The 15,533-nt window shown below is 41.2% G+C and overlaps 1 protein-coding gene across 1 annotated transcript in view; it reads left to right on the top strand.

The window, feature by feature from the left end:
* The window catches only part of pik3c2a (phosphatidylinositol-4-phosphate 3-kinase, catalytic subunit type 2 alpha), a 42,404-nt gene that overhangs the window by 18,430 nt on the left and 8,441 nt on the right, over window positions 1-15,533 (top strand). Inside the window, exons 5-21 of the mRNA XM_062389485.1 lie at window positions 2,559-2,679; window positions 4,372-4,483; window positions 4,595-4,674; window positions 5,170-5,233; window positions 5,693-5,839; window positions 5,938-5,971; window positions 6,385-6,625; window positions 8,783-8,905; window positions 9,021-9,188; window positions 9,785-9,902; window positions 10,051-10,193; window positions 12,968-13,159; window positions 13,436-13,529; window positions 13,699-13,793; window positions 14,356-14,536; window positions 14,644-14,748; window positions 15,439-15,531. Coding sequence (XP_062245469.1) covers window positions 2,559-2,679; window positions 4,372-4,483; window positions 4,595-4,674; window positions 5,170-5,233; window positions 5,693-5,839; window positions 5,938-5,971; window positions 6,385-6,625; window positions 8,783-8,905; window positions 9,021-9,188; window positions 9,785-9,902; window positions 10,051-10,193; window positions 12,968-13,159; window positions 13,436-13,529; window positions 13,699-13,793; window positions 14,356-14,536; window positions 14,644-14,748; window positions 15,439-15,531 — 2,111 coding nt within the window. The remainder of the gene's footprint in view (window positions 1-2,558; window positions 2,680-4,371; window positions 4,484-4,594; window positions 4,675-5,169; window positions 5,234-5,692; window positions 5,840-5,937; window positions 5,972-6,384; window positions 6,626-8,782; window positions 8,906-9,020; window positions 9,189-9,784; window positions 9,903-10,050; window positions 10,194-12,967; window positions 13,160-13,435; window positions 13,530-13,698; window positions 13,794-14,355; window positions 14,537-14,643; window positions 14,749-15,438; window positions 15,532-15,533) is intronic.

The following is a 15,533-nucleotide window of genomic DNA, read 5'->3' as shown; positions in this document are numbered from 1 at the left end:
TTTTAGTTCTACTCAAAGCTTGGATGGATGGATAGAGTGCTAGAGGAAAGTGCAGGTGCTTTTATGTATCCGCTCTTCTTCTCTGTTTTGCTCTGTTGTCCCACTCAAGAGTGGGACAACAGAGAAATTCACTGCCCTATTTATTTTCGTCTCTCTGACTGTTATTAACTGTGGGAATTTCTACATTGTGCAACTTTCCCTAAATAATGCACACTATTTTGACCTTACCATTTGGCTGGTTATCTTGTGAACTACTCATTGGTTTCTCAGGATTCCTCACTTACTGCTGCTGAGAACAGGAGATGAAGGAGTGAGAGGGGGGGAAAGAGAGGGCAAGAAATGTAAAAGAGGTAAAGAAAGCAGAGTATGAAGAAGGAAGAGTATGAGCAAATGAAAATGCAGAGGAAGAAAATCATGGAACAGAGAGAAGGAAAAAAGTGGAAAGATATTTTATTAAGAGAGAAACTAAATAAGCAGGTTAAATGGAGAAAGAAAGGGGTTAAGTTGCAGAGAAAGAAAAGAAAATCAAACAGAGTAAGAAAATGGGATGTGATGAAAAAGGTTTTAAACAGAGGGAGGAAACACGCTTGCAGTTTGGCTCAGGTTACTTTTACTGTCTGTGGTTAAGAGGGTGTCGGAGAAGGGAACACCATAATTTTTCTCATTTCACATGTAAAGAAAAGAACTCCCCCCCCCCCCCCCCCCCCCCTTTTAAAATCTTTTCATTTTCACACAGTACATTTGCAGGAATTTGACTTGAAGGATGCTAATGCACGTACACACAGGTACAAGGTAGCAATACGCATCAGTATATCTACACAGTAGCTAGCTTTGGTAATCCTGGAAAAGCTATCAAGAGCAGGCCGCACTTTAAAAAATATCAAAAATGTTCATCCAACCCAAAGCTATGCCCCCGAAACATATGAACTTGCACTGCCTCACAAGTGCTAGAAGCGGGCAGGGTGCGTGCAGGTAGGCAGGTTGGTTAGCGACATGAAACAATTTTCTAAAACTTTTTTTCAAATTTGTATCCTTGATGGCTATCGGGAAGAGAATTGGAAATTAAATTGTTTTGCAAACTTAAAATTGTTTAGGAAGTAACTTACCACCCCCACCTTCAATTCACATTCTATAACATTGCAAGATAGGGCGTTAGCTTTGGCCAAGGTTATCACTCTCTGTGTGCCCTGTGGTATTAAATGCTATTGGCACACTAAACGACAACATTCTTATTTGTTTTCATAATTTGTAGTGTGACATTCGGGGGATCCCAGCTGTGGGTGAGAGGTCAAGTGCTGAGATTGCTGAATTGAAACAAGACACATAATGTATTAATATTAGGGGTTCACTCGAGCTCTTAATGTATCCCTTACTCATGGAAGTACATTAGCCTTATAATGCTTCCATGCTCTGCTACACTATTTCGTTGTCCGTATGTTACCCGCCAACACCTTTCCCCAACCATGTGTGAAATGGTTAGCAGAATGAGGTATAGGAATTTTATCTTCTTTTTAACTGGTGCCCTCAAAAATGCCCTGCCAGGAATTCCCTCACCACCTCAGAGGGCTCACAACATGAGGCGTGACCTGTCTAATTGCTTTGTTACTAAACACTCCAGTACAGATATAACCGCGGCAGCCACCACTGCCACACAGCCACTCTGGACTGTGAAGCTAGACCCGCTGGCATTAGCAGCGAGAAAGGTACTATTCCTCTAAAGGGTGGAGGTCTGTTATTGCTGGAGCCAGGGGTGGTCTCCTACCCTGTGTCTATGTGAATGGCTATTAAGTAATCCAGTGTGCGTGTTTGAGATGTGTGTTTATGTGAAGAGTCTGTATCTGTCTGCCTGTGTTTGTGTATAGGCATTGTTAAGAGTGTGAAAACCTCTGCAGAAGTAGCTAAACAGACAAATAATCTGCCTTGTGTCAGGTTTCACGCTCCACTCAGTCTTGTGTTGGCTGGACACATCAGATATCGAAGCACATACAAACATCGAGAGCTGACCCCAAATCCTCCTGAATTAAAATCCTTCCAGAAAACAGCACATGGCGTTATTCTTTTAATCCAAGGAGAGGTTTGATTTGAAATGAAAGTGGAGACGTTCACAATGTGAAAGGAAGGTTTGCAGTTAGAGAGAAGTTCCAGTAAGGACTCGAGTTCAGTTCCCACAACAGCAAATATGAAAGCCTTCGACATGTTTGTCACTAAGGGCACGGTCACACGTGTGTAAATGAGAAAGGTTCATCTCTGATACATTTGTGTATGTGTGTTAAGACTGTTATCAAAATGACACCTAAATTGTAACCCTTGACCTCTGACCCTTTAATGCACTCAATACATTTGTGGTTGTGTACCATGTCAATTACTTTTAAATATGGTACTTCCACTGCCTTTCCCCCTCACATATCTATCTCTCTCTCTCTCTCTCTCTCTCTCTCTCTCTCTCTCTCTCTCTCTCTCTCTCTCTCTCTCCATCAATTCCCTCTGATCGCCCTCTGTCTCTCCAATACTGTCCTCCTTTTATCTCATCTCTCCATCCCTTCCTCCTCCTTCCTCAGTGAGTTCTCCGGTGGAGTTGTTGATCAGCCAGACTCTCTGCTGGGTCCATGATGACCTGGATCAGGTCAACTTCTCCAGCTACCTGCTCAAAGTCTGCGGCCAGGAGGAGGTGCTGCAGAAGTGAGAACAAACATAATACTTGATGTGTTGCAAAAGTTCTTATTTCCCAAACTCTTATTCTTAACCAGTGGAAGAAAAATCCTTCTCTGGGCTGACTTTTATGCATATTAATTATTTTCTTAAGCAGCCTTCTGCTTTTCGTTCTCCCTCCCTAACTCTTTCTATCTTCTCTTGTCTTCACTTTATCTTGGCATCCTCTCAAAATTCTCCAAAAATAGACGCGGGGGATGTTTCTATATCTCGCCTCTGCTCTCTCTTGTCCGGGATACATGGGAATGGATATCATTACGCCAAAGCTTAAAAGCCTCGTACACCCACATGCTCAAAGTTGCGTATTTAATCTTTTGTGTTTATAACAGCTGATCCGATAAACGCTGCTTAATTATACGCTGACTAATCTTTACAACCGTTTACCGGCCAGACTAAATGCATTCATGCACCAAGCTGGATTCGGAAATGATATGATGTTACTTCACCAGGGATCAGGGACAAACTGCTGCTTTGCCTCTTTTCTTTTTTAAAGAATGTTACAGTGTTTTTTTACTGACCCTTAGAGGATGTGCTGCACATTGTTGGCATGGTTGTTAAAACCATGCCAACGTACATGACGCATTGAAATATGTGGTCACGGTAACATCTATAAATCTCTTTTGAACATACAGACAGAATAAATTGGCCTCACAAGTGCCCATAAACTTTTACAATATTACAGATTTATTTAGTTTGTTTTGTCATTCTTAAAGTAGCTATGGAGACTCCTTTATTCTTGACATAGAACCTAGTGAGAGGCCCATCCACACAATTGAAAAGTGGTTAAAATGTTAGCAAACTAAAGCATTAGTGGCCGGCTGTGGCTGAGGGGTAGAGTGGTCGTCCTCCAACCTGAAGGTCGGCAGTTCGATCCCCAGTCTGACCCATCTGCATGCCGAAGTGTCCTTGGGCAAGATGCTGAACCCCAAATGGCCCCCAATAGAACAACTAAGTGCTGCAAATAGATGCACTGTATGAATCTGTGTGTGAATGATGTAGAACTGTACTGTAAAGCGCTCTGAGTGGTCATCAAGACTAGAAAAGCGCTATATATAAATACAAAACCATTTACCATTTATAAATGCTTTTGCCTTTTTTCTCCATAATGTGATCTTTCCCTGACTACGATCGAATCAGTCTTACACACCAGCCAAAATTTTAATTTATTCAATCAAGCTGCACCAAATCTCACAAACTCAAAGATAGCAGCCCTAAATATAACTGATCTCCATTAAGATGCATTAATGGTAAAATAATGCATGGAATTTATGAAAATGTAACATAAAAAGATGCCCCTCAGCGTCTCACAATATCAGGATCGGCGTCCAACTTGAATGCGTTCTTTCTTGCCTCGTGTCTTATTCTTCCAAGTTTTTTGGAAATCCATTCATTAGATTTGGTATAATTATACTGACGAACAGAAAGTGGCGAAACCTTAACTCCTCGGCTAGGATAACAGACAATGAGCAGTGAATTACCCCAAAATTTGGACTAAACAAATCCAATTTTACATTTCTGGCAAGAGTCCATGCTTTTAAATGGGTAATCCACTCTGTACTCTCTTGCTCTGTTCCTCTTTTGTTTCAATAACTGCTTGTATTTTTCCCTACAAACATATGGTTTATGATTATCTTAACCTTGCCTCTGTGCCCTGTGACACAGTAAACACAGCCTCGGCAGCCATGAGTATGTCCAGAACTGCAGGAAGTGGGAGAATGAGATCACATTACAACTACTCTCTCACTCCACCATGAAAAGGGACTTGGCACGCAGTGTAAGTCATGACATAATGCTCACATATGAGCTCATATCAACTGTAGTGGAGATTTTTACCTAATTGTAACTCTTCTATGTTGTTGGTAAACGTTTGCTGCTGGTTTGTTAGGCTGAGGATGACAACTCTACAATAGACCTAGAGAAGCACCTGAGCCAGGTGGAGAGGCCTTTTAAGGAGACTGTCACCAGGTATGAGGTCCCCACACTTATTGAGAAAATATATGGAAGAACACTTGGTTATTGTATTCCATGTATATTAGTTTTCTTTAAACTAAATGTGTAGCCTGGTCTTCAAAGTGTTTACCTAGTTTTTAGATAAATGTCAGGTTTTTCTTTAGTTTTCAGGATTGATGAAGGAAGTTATGATAAATCTTCTAGAAGTTCTCTGTTTAACTGTATTGATGTGACTTTATGGTTTTTGCAGTATTTTCTTCCTAATTAATTTTTGTGAGCATCCTAACCCAAATTACAGGGTTATAGGGTTACTTATACAGAGGTTATACAGAGATTTTGGGGGTATTTTATTTTTAAAACATTTAAGACCAAATCTTAAGTTATTTTTTATTATTAGTTGAACTTTCTATTATCTGTTAAGATCTGATTAGCTGATAATAAACCAAATATAATTAAAGTCCTCCTGTTCGTCTTTCATCACTAAACTCTGCCTCTGTTTCTTCTTTGCAGACAAGGCCTGGTTGACTATTTGGAAGGCTATCACAATCAAGTCAACATCTGCCTACAAAATCAGGTACATGTGGTCCCTGGGCAGGTTTGGGGAGTTAAGGAAAAGGATGGAAAAAGTATTTCTTATGATTTCCAGGTCTTCATTTTGGCAAAAAATAACACAATCAATTTGAGTCTGGAAATGTAATATTGCATTATGCACATATTGCACTTATTAAGTTATATGTGTAGACCAGCTAGTTACATGTTCTTAGTATCTGCACTCTAAAACCTCATGCACGATCCCTGAATCATAATCCTATCATGCACATTTCTTAATTCACTATCAGCGTGAAGAAGTGTGCTGTTTTTGTAGTTTTTCCGTGTTTAGGCAAATACAAACACATTAGTTGTTCTTGAGTTAAACAATATATTTGACTGTGAAACAAAACAGGTGGATATTACTTTTACAACACTGGTAAAAGCATGAGTGATGCAGTTTTAACACACATGATATCCTCATCTTCTCAATCTCTGTATTCAGAGTACACAGTATAAGACGGTGGACCGGGTGGTGCAGACAGTGAAGAACCTGTGCTGTGCTCTGGATGAGGTGGAGACCCAAGCGATTACAGAGGCCATCAAAAGACTGCGACACTCTGTCAATTTACCACAGACGCGCTCACCCAAGGTTAGCTCTGTCACACATATATGACAGAATGGTCACTCGTTTACACATAATGTTTTTTTGATGAAGATGACTTAAGACCAATTTGTTTTGCCTTGTAGATGGGGTCCAAATCTTCTGGTCAATCACCAGATGGTAAGTTATATACAGACTTACACCGTTACGCTCAACCTATACTCACTCAACTACACCATGCTTCGGAGGCCTTTACAATAAAGAATTGAGGCAATGTTGTCGTGGATAAGAGTTTGAGTATTTTAGCCATATTTCTTGCTTACCAAACAAAAAAGGTAAAGGCAGTTTTGAAATGCATCGACAAATGGCTTTAAAACTAAAAGTGTCTGAGAGTGGAAGTGTATATGTCGCTGTTATTTAAAGATCAATTACAGAAAGCATTGTGAGGGTCATAGGATTAGGAAAATGACTTCTGACATTTACTTTTCTTTTTCTTACATGAGTGATTTCACTGCTATTATACTGTATATCTCAAATTAAATAGCTGTGTTACCTGTCCTAACTTTTAAAAATGTTATCTCTCATTTGATCAGGTTACACCAGTCCTGTGGAGGAGAGCATGGCCATGCTAACGCAGGCTGTTTACGATCAAGCCAAGCTGTACCTGCGCTCCTTTTCTGCTACCTCCTCCTCCTTCAGCTCACGTCCGCTGCCGGAGCCCTCAGACGAGGAAACTGTGCAGGGGAGGAGCAGCAAAGAAGCTTCTGGCACCACAGACCACCTTCAGTTCACCCTGTTTGCTTTGCATGGCATCCCAGCCAACTGGGTCAGCAGGTAAACAGTCAGAGGATTTACATAAAACCACTGCACACACTTTGATTGGTTATAAATAATATTATATTGCACTGTTGATACACTGTTCATTTTTCAATTGGACATATTTTATGCAGTAAATGTAAACCATTTGTAGATGCATATGTTTGTTTTATAAAACCATACAGTGACATTGAGTGGATCAAATAATTTGAGATAATGCTCATCTGACTATTGTTAACGATTTTATGTCAAAGACATAAATTAGTGTGTGATTACTGAGGAGGTATGACCTATTGAAACCTGATCTTGAATCTAGGTTGCACCAGAAAAAAAAATGTCAGAACCTAACTGGGAAAACATGTTTGTATATGAGGTAGTCGATCCTCTGCTGCAGCATAATTAAACCCTATCCATGCATTTGTTCTTACATAATGACCCACTTGCTCTGTATTATTATTGCCACACACATTTCACCTAATTGTTATATAGAATAAGGTCAGAGACAGCAGTGGAAGGTAGGTCAAATTTGGATTGAATTTGTATTTATCAAGTTCGCAGGAAAAGCTTAAATTAAAAATAAAACATTATTAAAATCGTCATAATAACATGGTGTTGTCTCTTGTATGGTAACCATTCGTTGGTAATCAGCTGAAATCAAGCAGTGTTCTCACAGGCTGTGCTGTCACACCAGGTAGTTTTGTTTTCTTATACTGTGGAAACGGCTCCGGTGTTGTTTCCTGTGGCTTAATTTTCCATGCCAGTGTCCAGTTTCACCACGACTTTATCTCCCACGTGCGTCTGGAACAGAGCTCAGCCAAGTTTTCCGTTGTCAGCTCTGTCACGCACCAAAGACCGAGAGCAGTACATTTCATACATGAAACGCAGGCAGAAAAATAGAGAGGTCAGAGGCTTTAAAACTGCACAGGAAGTTGAGTAAGGGAAGATAGCGATGTCACCAGGTTCACTGTCACTGAAGAATAGACTTCAGCTATAGTTATTGCTTAACTTAGTTATCACGATGGCTATATTCAGTTAGCCATGGTGAACCAAGATCAAATCTGGTCAAGAGCTGAAAAATGTAATACTTTAAATCAAAACTATATATGAAGTGTCTCCCTGTCTGTAAGATGGAGGCAGTTTAAAAGCTGTAATGGTAACGGTAATTTTCTGGCCAGGGAGGCCCTCACGAAGAGAGGAACTGCTTAATAACAGGCCTATTTACTGCAGAACTGCCTCCCCCAGCAGCTATTTTAAGCCAGCACCAAACATTGCTCCAGTGACAGTCATTCCAAAGACACCTCCAAAAATGTTTCACCCAAGCCCAGTGGGATGCAGCGAATATAGTATTTCCCAGTCCAGACAAGCAGCCAGACATATCTTTTGTGTTGTACTGTTACTGTAATTGTTGAAGTCTTGAGTTTGGTGTTGTGGCTAATGTGTCATCCATCTGGAGCCTCAGCAAATGCCACAGCACTGCCAGCATATTGAGACACCATGGTGAGTGGTGGAACTGCCAACACAGATGGCACTGTGCAACGTATCAGGCCTGGAGTAGTGGAAATGTGTAACTGATATATTCTCCCTCCCCACTCACATAATGTATCTCTAAGTGAAACAGAGAGGTTATTTTTGATGTGTGGATCAAACCAAATTCTATTTATGAACGATTTGTTCACATTCTATTGCCTTATTTGAAATGTCTGGATGCATGAAAGACATGTTCTCCTTTCACGGTGCACCTGCTTTGCATTCATGTGTTCCTTGACATTAGTGGCTATTATCTAAAGATGCCTGTTTATATATTATGTAAATTGGTTATGACATAAAGTGATGACATCAGCAACCTGTGTACCAGGGACTTTCCATGTTCTTCAAACCTGAGGTTATATTCATGTAAACTAAAGTACTCGATCATTCTGTCCCAACCGGAACACGCAGTTGCAGTGTGACATGTAACAGTGCTGTTAATACATGCAAACATTTACAATTGACAGATGATCACCTGTACAGGTGATCATCATGATCACCTGTGATCACCTGTGATCACCTGTACAGGTGATCATGCTTGACCAGTGTCTCCCTCTCTAACCTCTATTTAAACTGTAAATAATCTGTAGATTGTGTTTTATTGACTGAGACTTAAGTGAAGTTATATTGTGTTCTGTGTTGTTTCAGCTATGAGAAATACTTCCTGATGTGCTCCCTCACCCACAATGGCAAGAACCTGTTCAAACCGGTCCAGTCCAAGAGAGTGGGCACATACAAAAGCTTCTTCTACCACGTCAAATGGGATGAACTGTGAGTGATTACCTTGCCCTCTGTCCTTTCCTCAATCCCTCACTTCCAATTGATTCACTATTTGAATTTACCCCAACAACAGCAACAATGCCTACTCTGTCCTTGTCTCTCCCAGGATCAATTTCCCCATTGCAGTGGCTGTGCTCCCACTGGAGTCCATACTGAGCCTGTCTCTGTTCGGGGTGCTGAACCAGAATGCGGGTGGCTCCCCAGACTCCAACAAGCAGAGGAAAGCTCCAGAGCAGCTGGGCAAAGTGTCTATGCCGCTCTTTGACTTCAGAGGGTGAGAAGAGGGGGACAGCTGGGAGTGGCTGGATTTATGTTTTACTGTATTTACCTGTTTCTTAAATCCATGCACATCACATTTTTTGAGCTTTTCATCCACCCACACAAAACAAACCGTAGAGGAAGCTCATAGGCAAAGACAAATTATTAGAAAATTGCTTCTCTTTTACAGGCCCCCCAAGATTGAAAGATACACTTGTTCAGTTGTAGTTGTTTTGTGTGTCTTTTGGGTCTTTTTTTTGTAATTTTGTTCCTCTATATGTCTTTTAGTAGCTCTGTTGCATCTGTGTTTGGTAATTCTTCCACACTGCCTCCGTTTTGGTATTATCTTGTATCTTTTAACTGAGCTATTTTCAGCCAGCTCATACAGATGACCCAGTCTCCCCTTGAGTTCTTAGGCCCCTGGTCCCTGTGACCAGTCAGCCCGTTGATTAATCCATCCATGAAACCAGAAGTGAACAATATTCTAGTTGTATGTGGAATATTTGCTGTAGCAATAGCAAATAATTCCAATATTAGGAATGATGAATAATATTACAACGAATGGCTTTGAATCTTGTTGTTTGTTTGTTGTTTATTGCTGACGGTGTTCAGGGTGCTTGCCAGGGGCAGCAGGCTGCTCTGTCTGTGGACGTCTGCCCAGGGAGCTGCTGCCACTGCTGGCTCATCAGGCAGCCACAAGAAGATGCCCACAGAGAGAATTACAATGCAGGTTGGTGGTGGCACCGGCATGTTTTTGTTTTTATTCAAGTTTTTTTCCCAATCAGGTTACTTGTGACGAAAGTCGTCTTCTTCAATTAAAGTTACTTTTGATGAATAAAGCGAGCCAAACTTTGCACATGTATTTGTGTTACCATCAGGTGGACTTTCCCAACTCAGCACTGGATGTTTTATATGTGGGACCAAAGGAGGCCCCCATCCCGGAGCCACATACTTTGGAGGAGCTGGACCCAGACCTCCGGCGCAAACTGGAGAAAATCTGCAGCCGAGCTTCAAATTTCGGGTAAGGGATTTTCCCTAATGTTTAAATAAATATAATGTAGAGATTGCAATTCAAAGATTTGGATGTGAGAAAAAATATCAAACACTTCTAACACTTTTCTGTAGTTTCTGTTGTTTCAGTCCTTCAAAGTTGAAGGTTTGCTGGAATGATTTAAATAAAAAGGTGGTCTTGCTGTTCCTTCGTGAACAAACGCAGGAGGCTTTAAGTAGCTGCTGGAAAGTGTACTGAAGTCTAAAATTGTGACACTTAAATGTGCATCTGCATGAAATATAATTCAAACAGGCCAATTAAAATTTTTTCTTTTTAACCTAAGCTGCCCTTAGATGTGGACTGAACTCCAGATTATCTCCTGACGTTCACTGGAGGAACTGTATGTGAGAACGCAAATGTCAGAGCGAGAGGCCCAGACTTTATTTGGAGTTTCTCCTTCCAGCCTCTGAGTGGAAAAACTCTGGGTTATGTTGGAATGAGCCGACGTGAGAAAACTGCAGGAGATTATCCAGTGGATTCACCATGTGCAAGTGGGCGTGCTGATGCTTTTCTAACACACGAGAGACACAAAACTGAAAATACAAAAACTGTGTGAAAGGCAAACTCAGTCGATTGTTTAAAAATAACGAAAACTGATTCTATTTGACATACTAGATTGACATAGAGATTTAAAAAAATGCCACTGACTTTGCAGGCCTCAGTTGCCCATAAACGCCTCTGTATGTTGTAAGCTCCAGTATGGCTGTTCGCTTCCAGCTGCTCCCAGCGCTGCTAAATGCTCTCCTTACACGCTGCTAGCCAAATCTCATCCATCCTGCCAACATCCATGAGTCTCATCCAGCACTTTAGGACAGAGCGCTCTCTCACCTGCCTATTTATTTCTCCAGCCTCTTTTTACTCAAGACATGTTGAGCATCTGATGTGTCGTGTGTCCATTTCAGTATTTGTGATATTTCATCATTCCCTGAAAGAAAAATATTCAACATCCGCAGAAAGGCAAACGTAAGCTGAGCCTGGGTCAGTAGCAGTGGTGGGAGGTAACGAAGTACAAATACTTCTTTCCTGTACTTAAGTAGATTTTTCACATATCTGTACTTTACTTGAGTATTTATTTTCCTGACGAATTTTTACTTTTACTCGCTACATTTGAACACAGATATCTATACTTTCTACTTCTTACATTCTCAAAACTGTCTCGTTACTTGAGCAGCGGAGGTTGGCGCAACGTGCGCCTGTACGCACGGCGCACCTCTCTCTCTCTCGCTCGCTAGCTCGCCTCGGGAGATGTGCAGGTCCGTGAGACCCCCCTCACGCAAGACCCTAAGGGTCCGGAGGTTGGTCGGGCTGCCTATGTCGACAGGGGTCTAGCGGGCTGTACCGGTAATGATCCCTCCGCAGGTTCACCATCAGGAACCCTGTTACAAGTTTGACTTCCACTAGAGTCCAGTTTGATCGTCTTCTCGGCGCCGTGGCCGTGACCGACTCTGGCGGGGCCGATCCGAGGACCTCACTAAACCATCCAATGGGGAGTAGCGATGTGTACAAACACCAGCACATTCCCCATTCATTTATTCCCTTTATAATGATCCAGGTGCTCCTGCAGGAGCTCGGTTCAGTTCAGTCTTTATTAATTCGGTCGGAAATTTTTGCAGCAAAACAAGACTGTGTCCAGTGAGTTTTTCTTCTCTGTACTAGCAAAGTGCAGCTGTTAACAAAAGAGAAACTTTCTTATTTTGTGTGCCTAGAACTTGTTTCCGGTTACTGAGTTATCAGAAGGGGCATTGTGTATCACTCCTGCTACTGATGAAAGGTCCAGGTTTAGTGATATTTACAGAATGTTTTGGTGGTTATACTGTGGTTTATTAATGTTCTTAGGCAGACACAAGAGGCACTTGTTTATTCTGTTGTGTTGATCCTTTGTTGTCTCTAGAAGTTCAGATGCACTGATCCATTACTATTTGAACCTCAGTATCTAGGGTTCAAAATTTGTAAAATTATAGATTATATGCATATTGTTAAAATTTTTCAGTCAGTTTAAATAAATCTTGAGGAGAAACATTTTTGGTATAGACTATAAAATGCACTTTGGATTTTTAATTTTGGTACTCGTACTTTTACTTTTGATACTTAAGTAAATTTCAACACCAGATACTTTTAATACTAGCTAACATAAGACTTTTACTCAAGTCATTTTCTGACGGGTGACTTTTACTTTTACCGAAGTAACTTTCAAGTAAGATATCTGTACTTTTACTCAAGTATGGCTTTCAAGTACTTTATACACCACTGGTCAGTAGTGATAAAGACAAGTTGTCTCCTTGTGTGATTTGTTATTTTACAAGAGACAAGGGACTCTTAAATCTAACCACACGCTTGTATCTTTGTATCTTTTAAATGCCAAAACCAGCAACACTGAGGAGTTCTGCTAGAGATGAAGTCATTCTAATGACTTTTGTTATTGTTTTAATGCACATTGACTCGTAGTTTTTGAGCATTAGCAGAGAAGTCATGACTCACTTATCCTGCACTGATTTTCCCAGATGTTCTGAGAAGCTGGTGACCTTACAATCACATTGCTGTTATTATATCTTGCATTGCATTTGTGTGATTCTATTTTTCAGTGGTCTGTTTTAAGCATTATTCTTCTCTATGTTTAGTGTGTTGAAACTGAAAGAGTCTTTATCTGATGTGATTACAAATCTTTATGCGATAGCTGTAGCTTATACATGCTTATATATTTTTATGTAAATACGATTCTCCTCTCTTCTCCACTCTGTCTGCAGGCTCAAACGGGCTGATCACCAAATCATATGGGACCATCGGCTCCACTGTCAGAGGGACCACCCCAGCAGCCTGCCCAAAGTGCTGGCCAGTGCACCCAGCTGGGACTGGGCCAGCATGGCTCACATCCACTCCCTGCTGCACCAGTGGCCCCCTCTGCCCCCTGTCACTGCACTGGAGCTCCTTGATTCAAAGTATGAACTGTGTGCCTAGTACTTGTACACACATTTGCTCTGTGGCACTGCAGGAAAACTGCTTTCTCTCATTATCAATAAATGTGTCATTCAATTTTAATTGGGTTAATTAGGTTTAATAAGTGTGAAGCTGATACCGTCCGTTTGTTATTCGGTGAAGCCTAAAGTCCTATTTTAAGTGGGGGGAAATTCTCCTTTTCTTTTAACTGTGCTGATCTTTATTGTTGAATGTTTAGTGTCTTATATGTGTCTGTGTGTGTGTGTGCTTGTTTGTAGGTTTGCAGATACAGAGGTGAGAAGTGTGGCTGTTAGTTGGATTGAGAAGAGTAGTGATGATGAACTAGCTGGTTACCTGCCACAGCTTGTACAGGTACAGCTAAAACACTGAACATACACATGTCATTGAATCTCTCACATGTCCATTCACCCATTGACTTTATAACTCAACTTGTCTTTCTCATGTAGACCCACCCCCTCCCCCTTTATGCACATTTGCTCAATCTGTCGTGCTAAGTCCCAGTTCTCTCTTGTCATTACAGGCCTTAAAGTTTGAGTGTCACCTAAAGAATGCCCTGGTCATCTTCCTGCTGTCCAGAGCACAAGGCAACATCAACATCGCCCACTACCTCTGCTGGTGAGTGGGTATGCAGCGGCGCTGACACAGCAACCAGACGCCTGAGATGAAATGATGCAACAAGTTGTCTCATTAATGTTGAAATCCACACCAAACTGTAATTGTTTCTTCCCCCGACCCTTCCATCAAGTTATCATGGAAATCCGTTCTGCTGTCTTTGCGTAATCTTGCTTACAAACATACCAGCAACCATTATGTAAACCCGAAAAAACGATGAGAGATGCTCTGAGCCAGACCATTATACTTATGTACGGTCTAAAGGATCCTATGTTGCAGACAAGTAGCATCCACAAAGCTGATCAGTGGGCCTTACTGGGAATTAAATTATCAGAATAACCTCTTTGCTTACCACTTTATTTTTCCAATTTCAAGATAAACAGAGTATGATACAGCAGAGCATTAAAGGAGGGTGGCAAAGGATTTTCTCTCTTGCGAGAGGGGGTGAAGGAAATAACATTCAATTGAATAGATGTTGAGGTAACTTCATCATAAAAACAGGCTCGTGTCCATAGAGAAAGTCTCCTTTAGGTGTTGACTATTGTGATGTGTGCAATGCTTGTAGGCTGCTAAAGGACGCTGTGCAGGATCCTGGCTGGGGCCGGCGTTATGAACGGGTGCTTGGTGCCCTGTTGTGTCTGTGTGGAGCCAAGCTGAGGGCGGAGCTGGAGAAACAGACTCACTTTGTCACCCTGCTGGGAGCTGTGGCCGAGAGGGTCAGGCAGGCCGGGGGCTCCACACGACAGGTTAGTACATGTGCAGATGCAATCTGATCTGACATTAATTTAGTCTTTTATTGTATTGTGTATGGGGATAATAACATCTGTGTGTGTTTATTTCTGTGTGTGTTTAGTTGGCACTGCAGGAGGGCCTTGAGAATGTGCAGAACTTTTTCCAGAGGAACTCCTGCCGACTGCCTCTCAGCCCCAGTCTGGTGGCCAAGGAACTTAACATCAAGGTAACACACACACAGACACACAAAGACTGAAAATAGAGAAATTTACAATAACTTTGCATGAACAAAATCTCCATCTCCCTCATATTCATATGTTTTCTTTATCTTATTCAGGTAAATAAAAAGAATAAGTCTTGACACCATATTTACCTGATCTACAAAGATGACCTGCCATGAATTTATAATGACGCTTAAAAAATAAATACAAGAAAACCCTGTTTAAATCACAGAGGAAATTAGCTTATTAAACTACAGTACACCTAAAAAAAAACACATGTATGCACATACTTAGTTGGGGTACTCCAAACATCTAAATGCATTCTCCGTAGTCACAAAAAAGGTACAGGGTATAAAATAGCTTTCAAACAGACCATCCTCCTCTGGTTCATTACTCAGGCTTTATTTCAATTGATAATTAACTGTAGACCCCAATACTTATTTATTATGGATCTCTTGCTTGTATATGATTTCGATATTATGTGTCAGAATTAAATCACATCAGGCCACATAAATGTGTTTGGCTTATCTTTCTTATTATCTTTGACGCTCAGAAATAACCTTTTTCATACGGTCATGGACAGGAATGTTTTTGATCAAATAGACAGAATGCCATGTCTAGATCCTGCAGTTGAACCTGACAAAACAGTGCGATGTAATGATCAAGATAAAATCACACTGTGCCTGTGCTTGTAGGCCTGCTCCTTCTTCAACTCCAACGCAGTTCCCCTCAAGTTGGCCCTGGTCAACGCCGACCCACTGGGAGAAGAGATCAATGTTATGTTCAAGGT

This window comes from Platichthys flesus, chromosome 6, assembly GCF_949316205.1.
Source record: "Platichthys flesus chromosome 6, fPlaFle2.1, whole genome shotgun sequence".
NCBI lineage: Eukaryota > Metazoa > Chordata > Actinopteri > Pleuronectiformes > Pleuronectidae > Platichthys > Platichthys flesus.
This window is presented reverse-complemented; position numbering and strand designations above follow the sequence as displayed.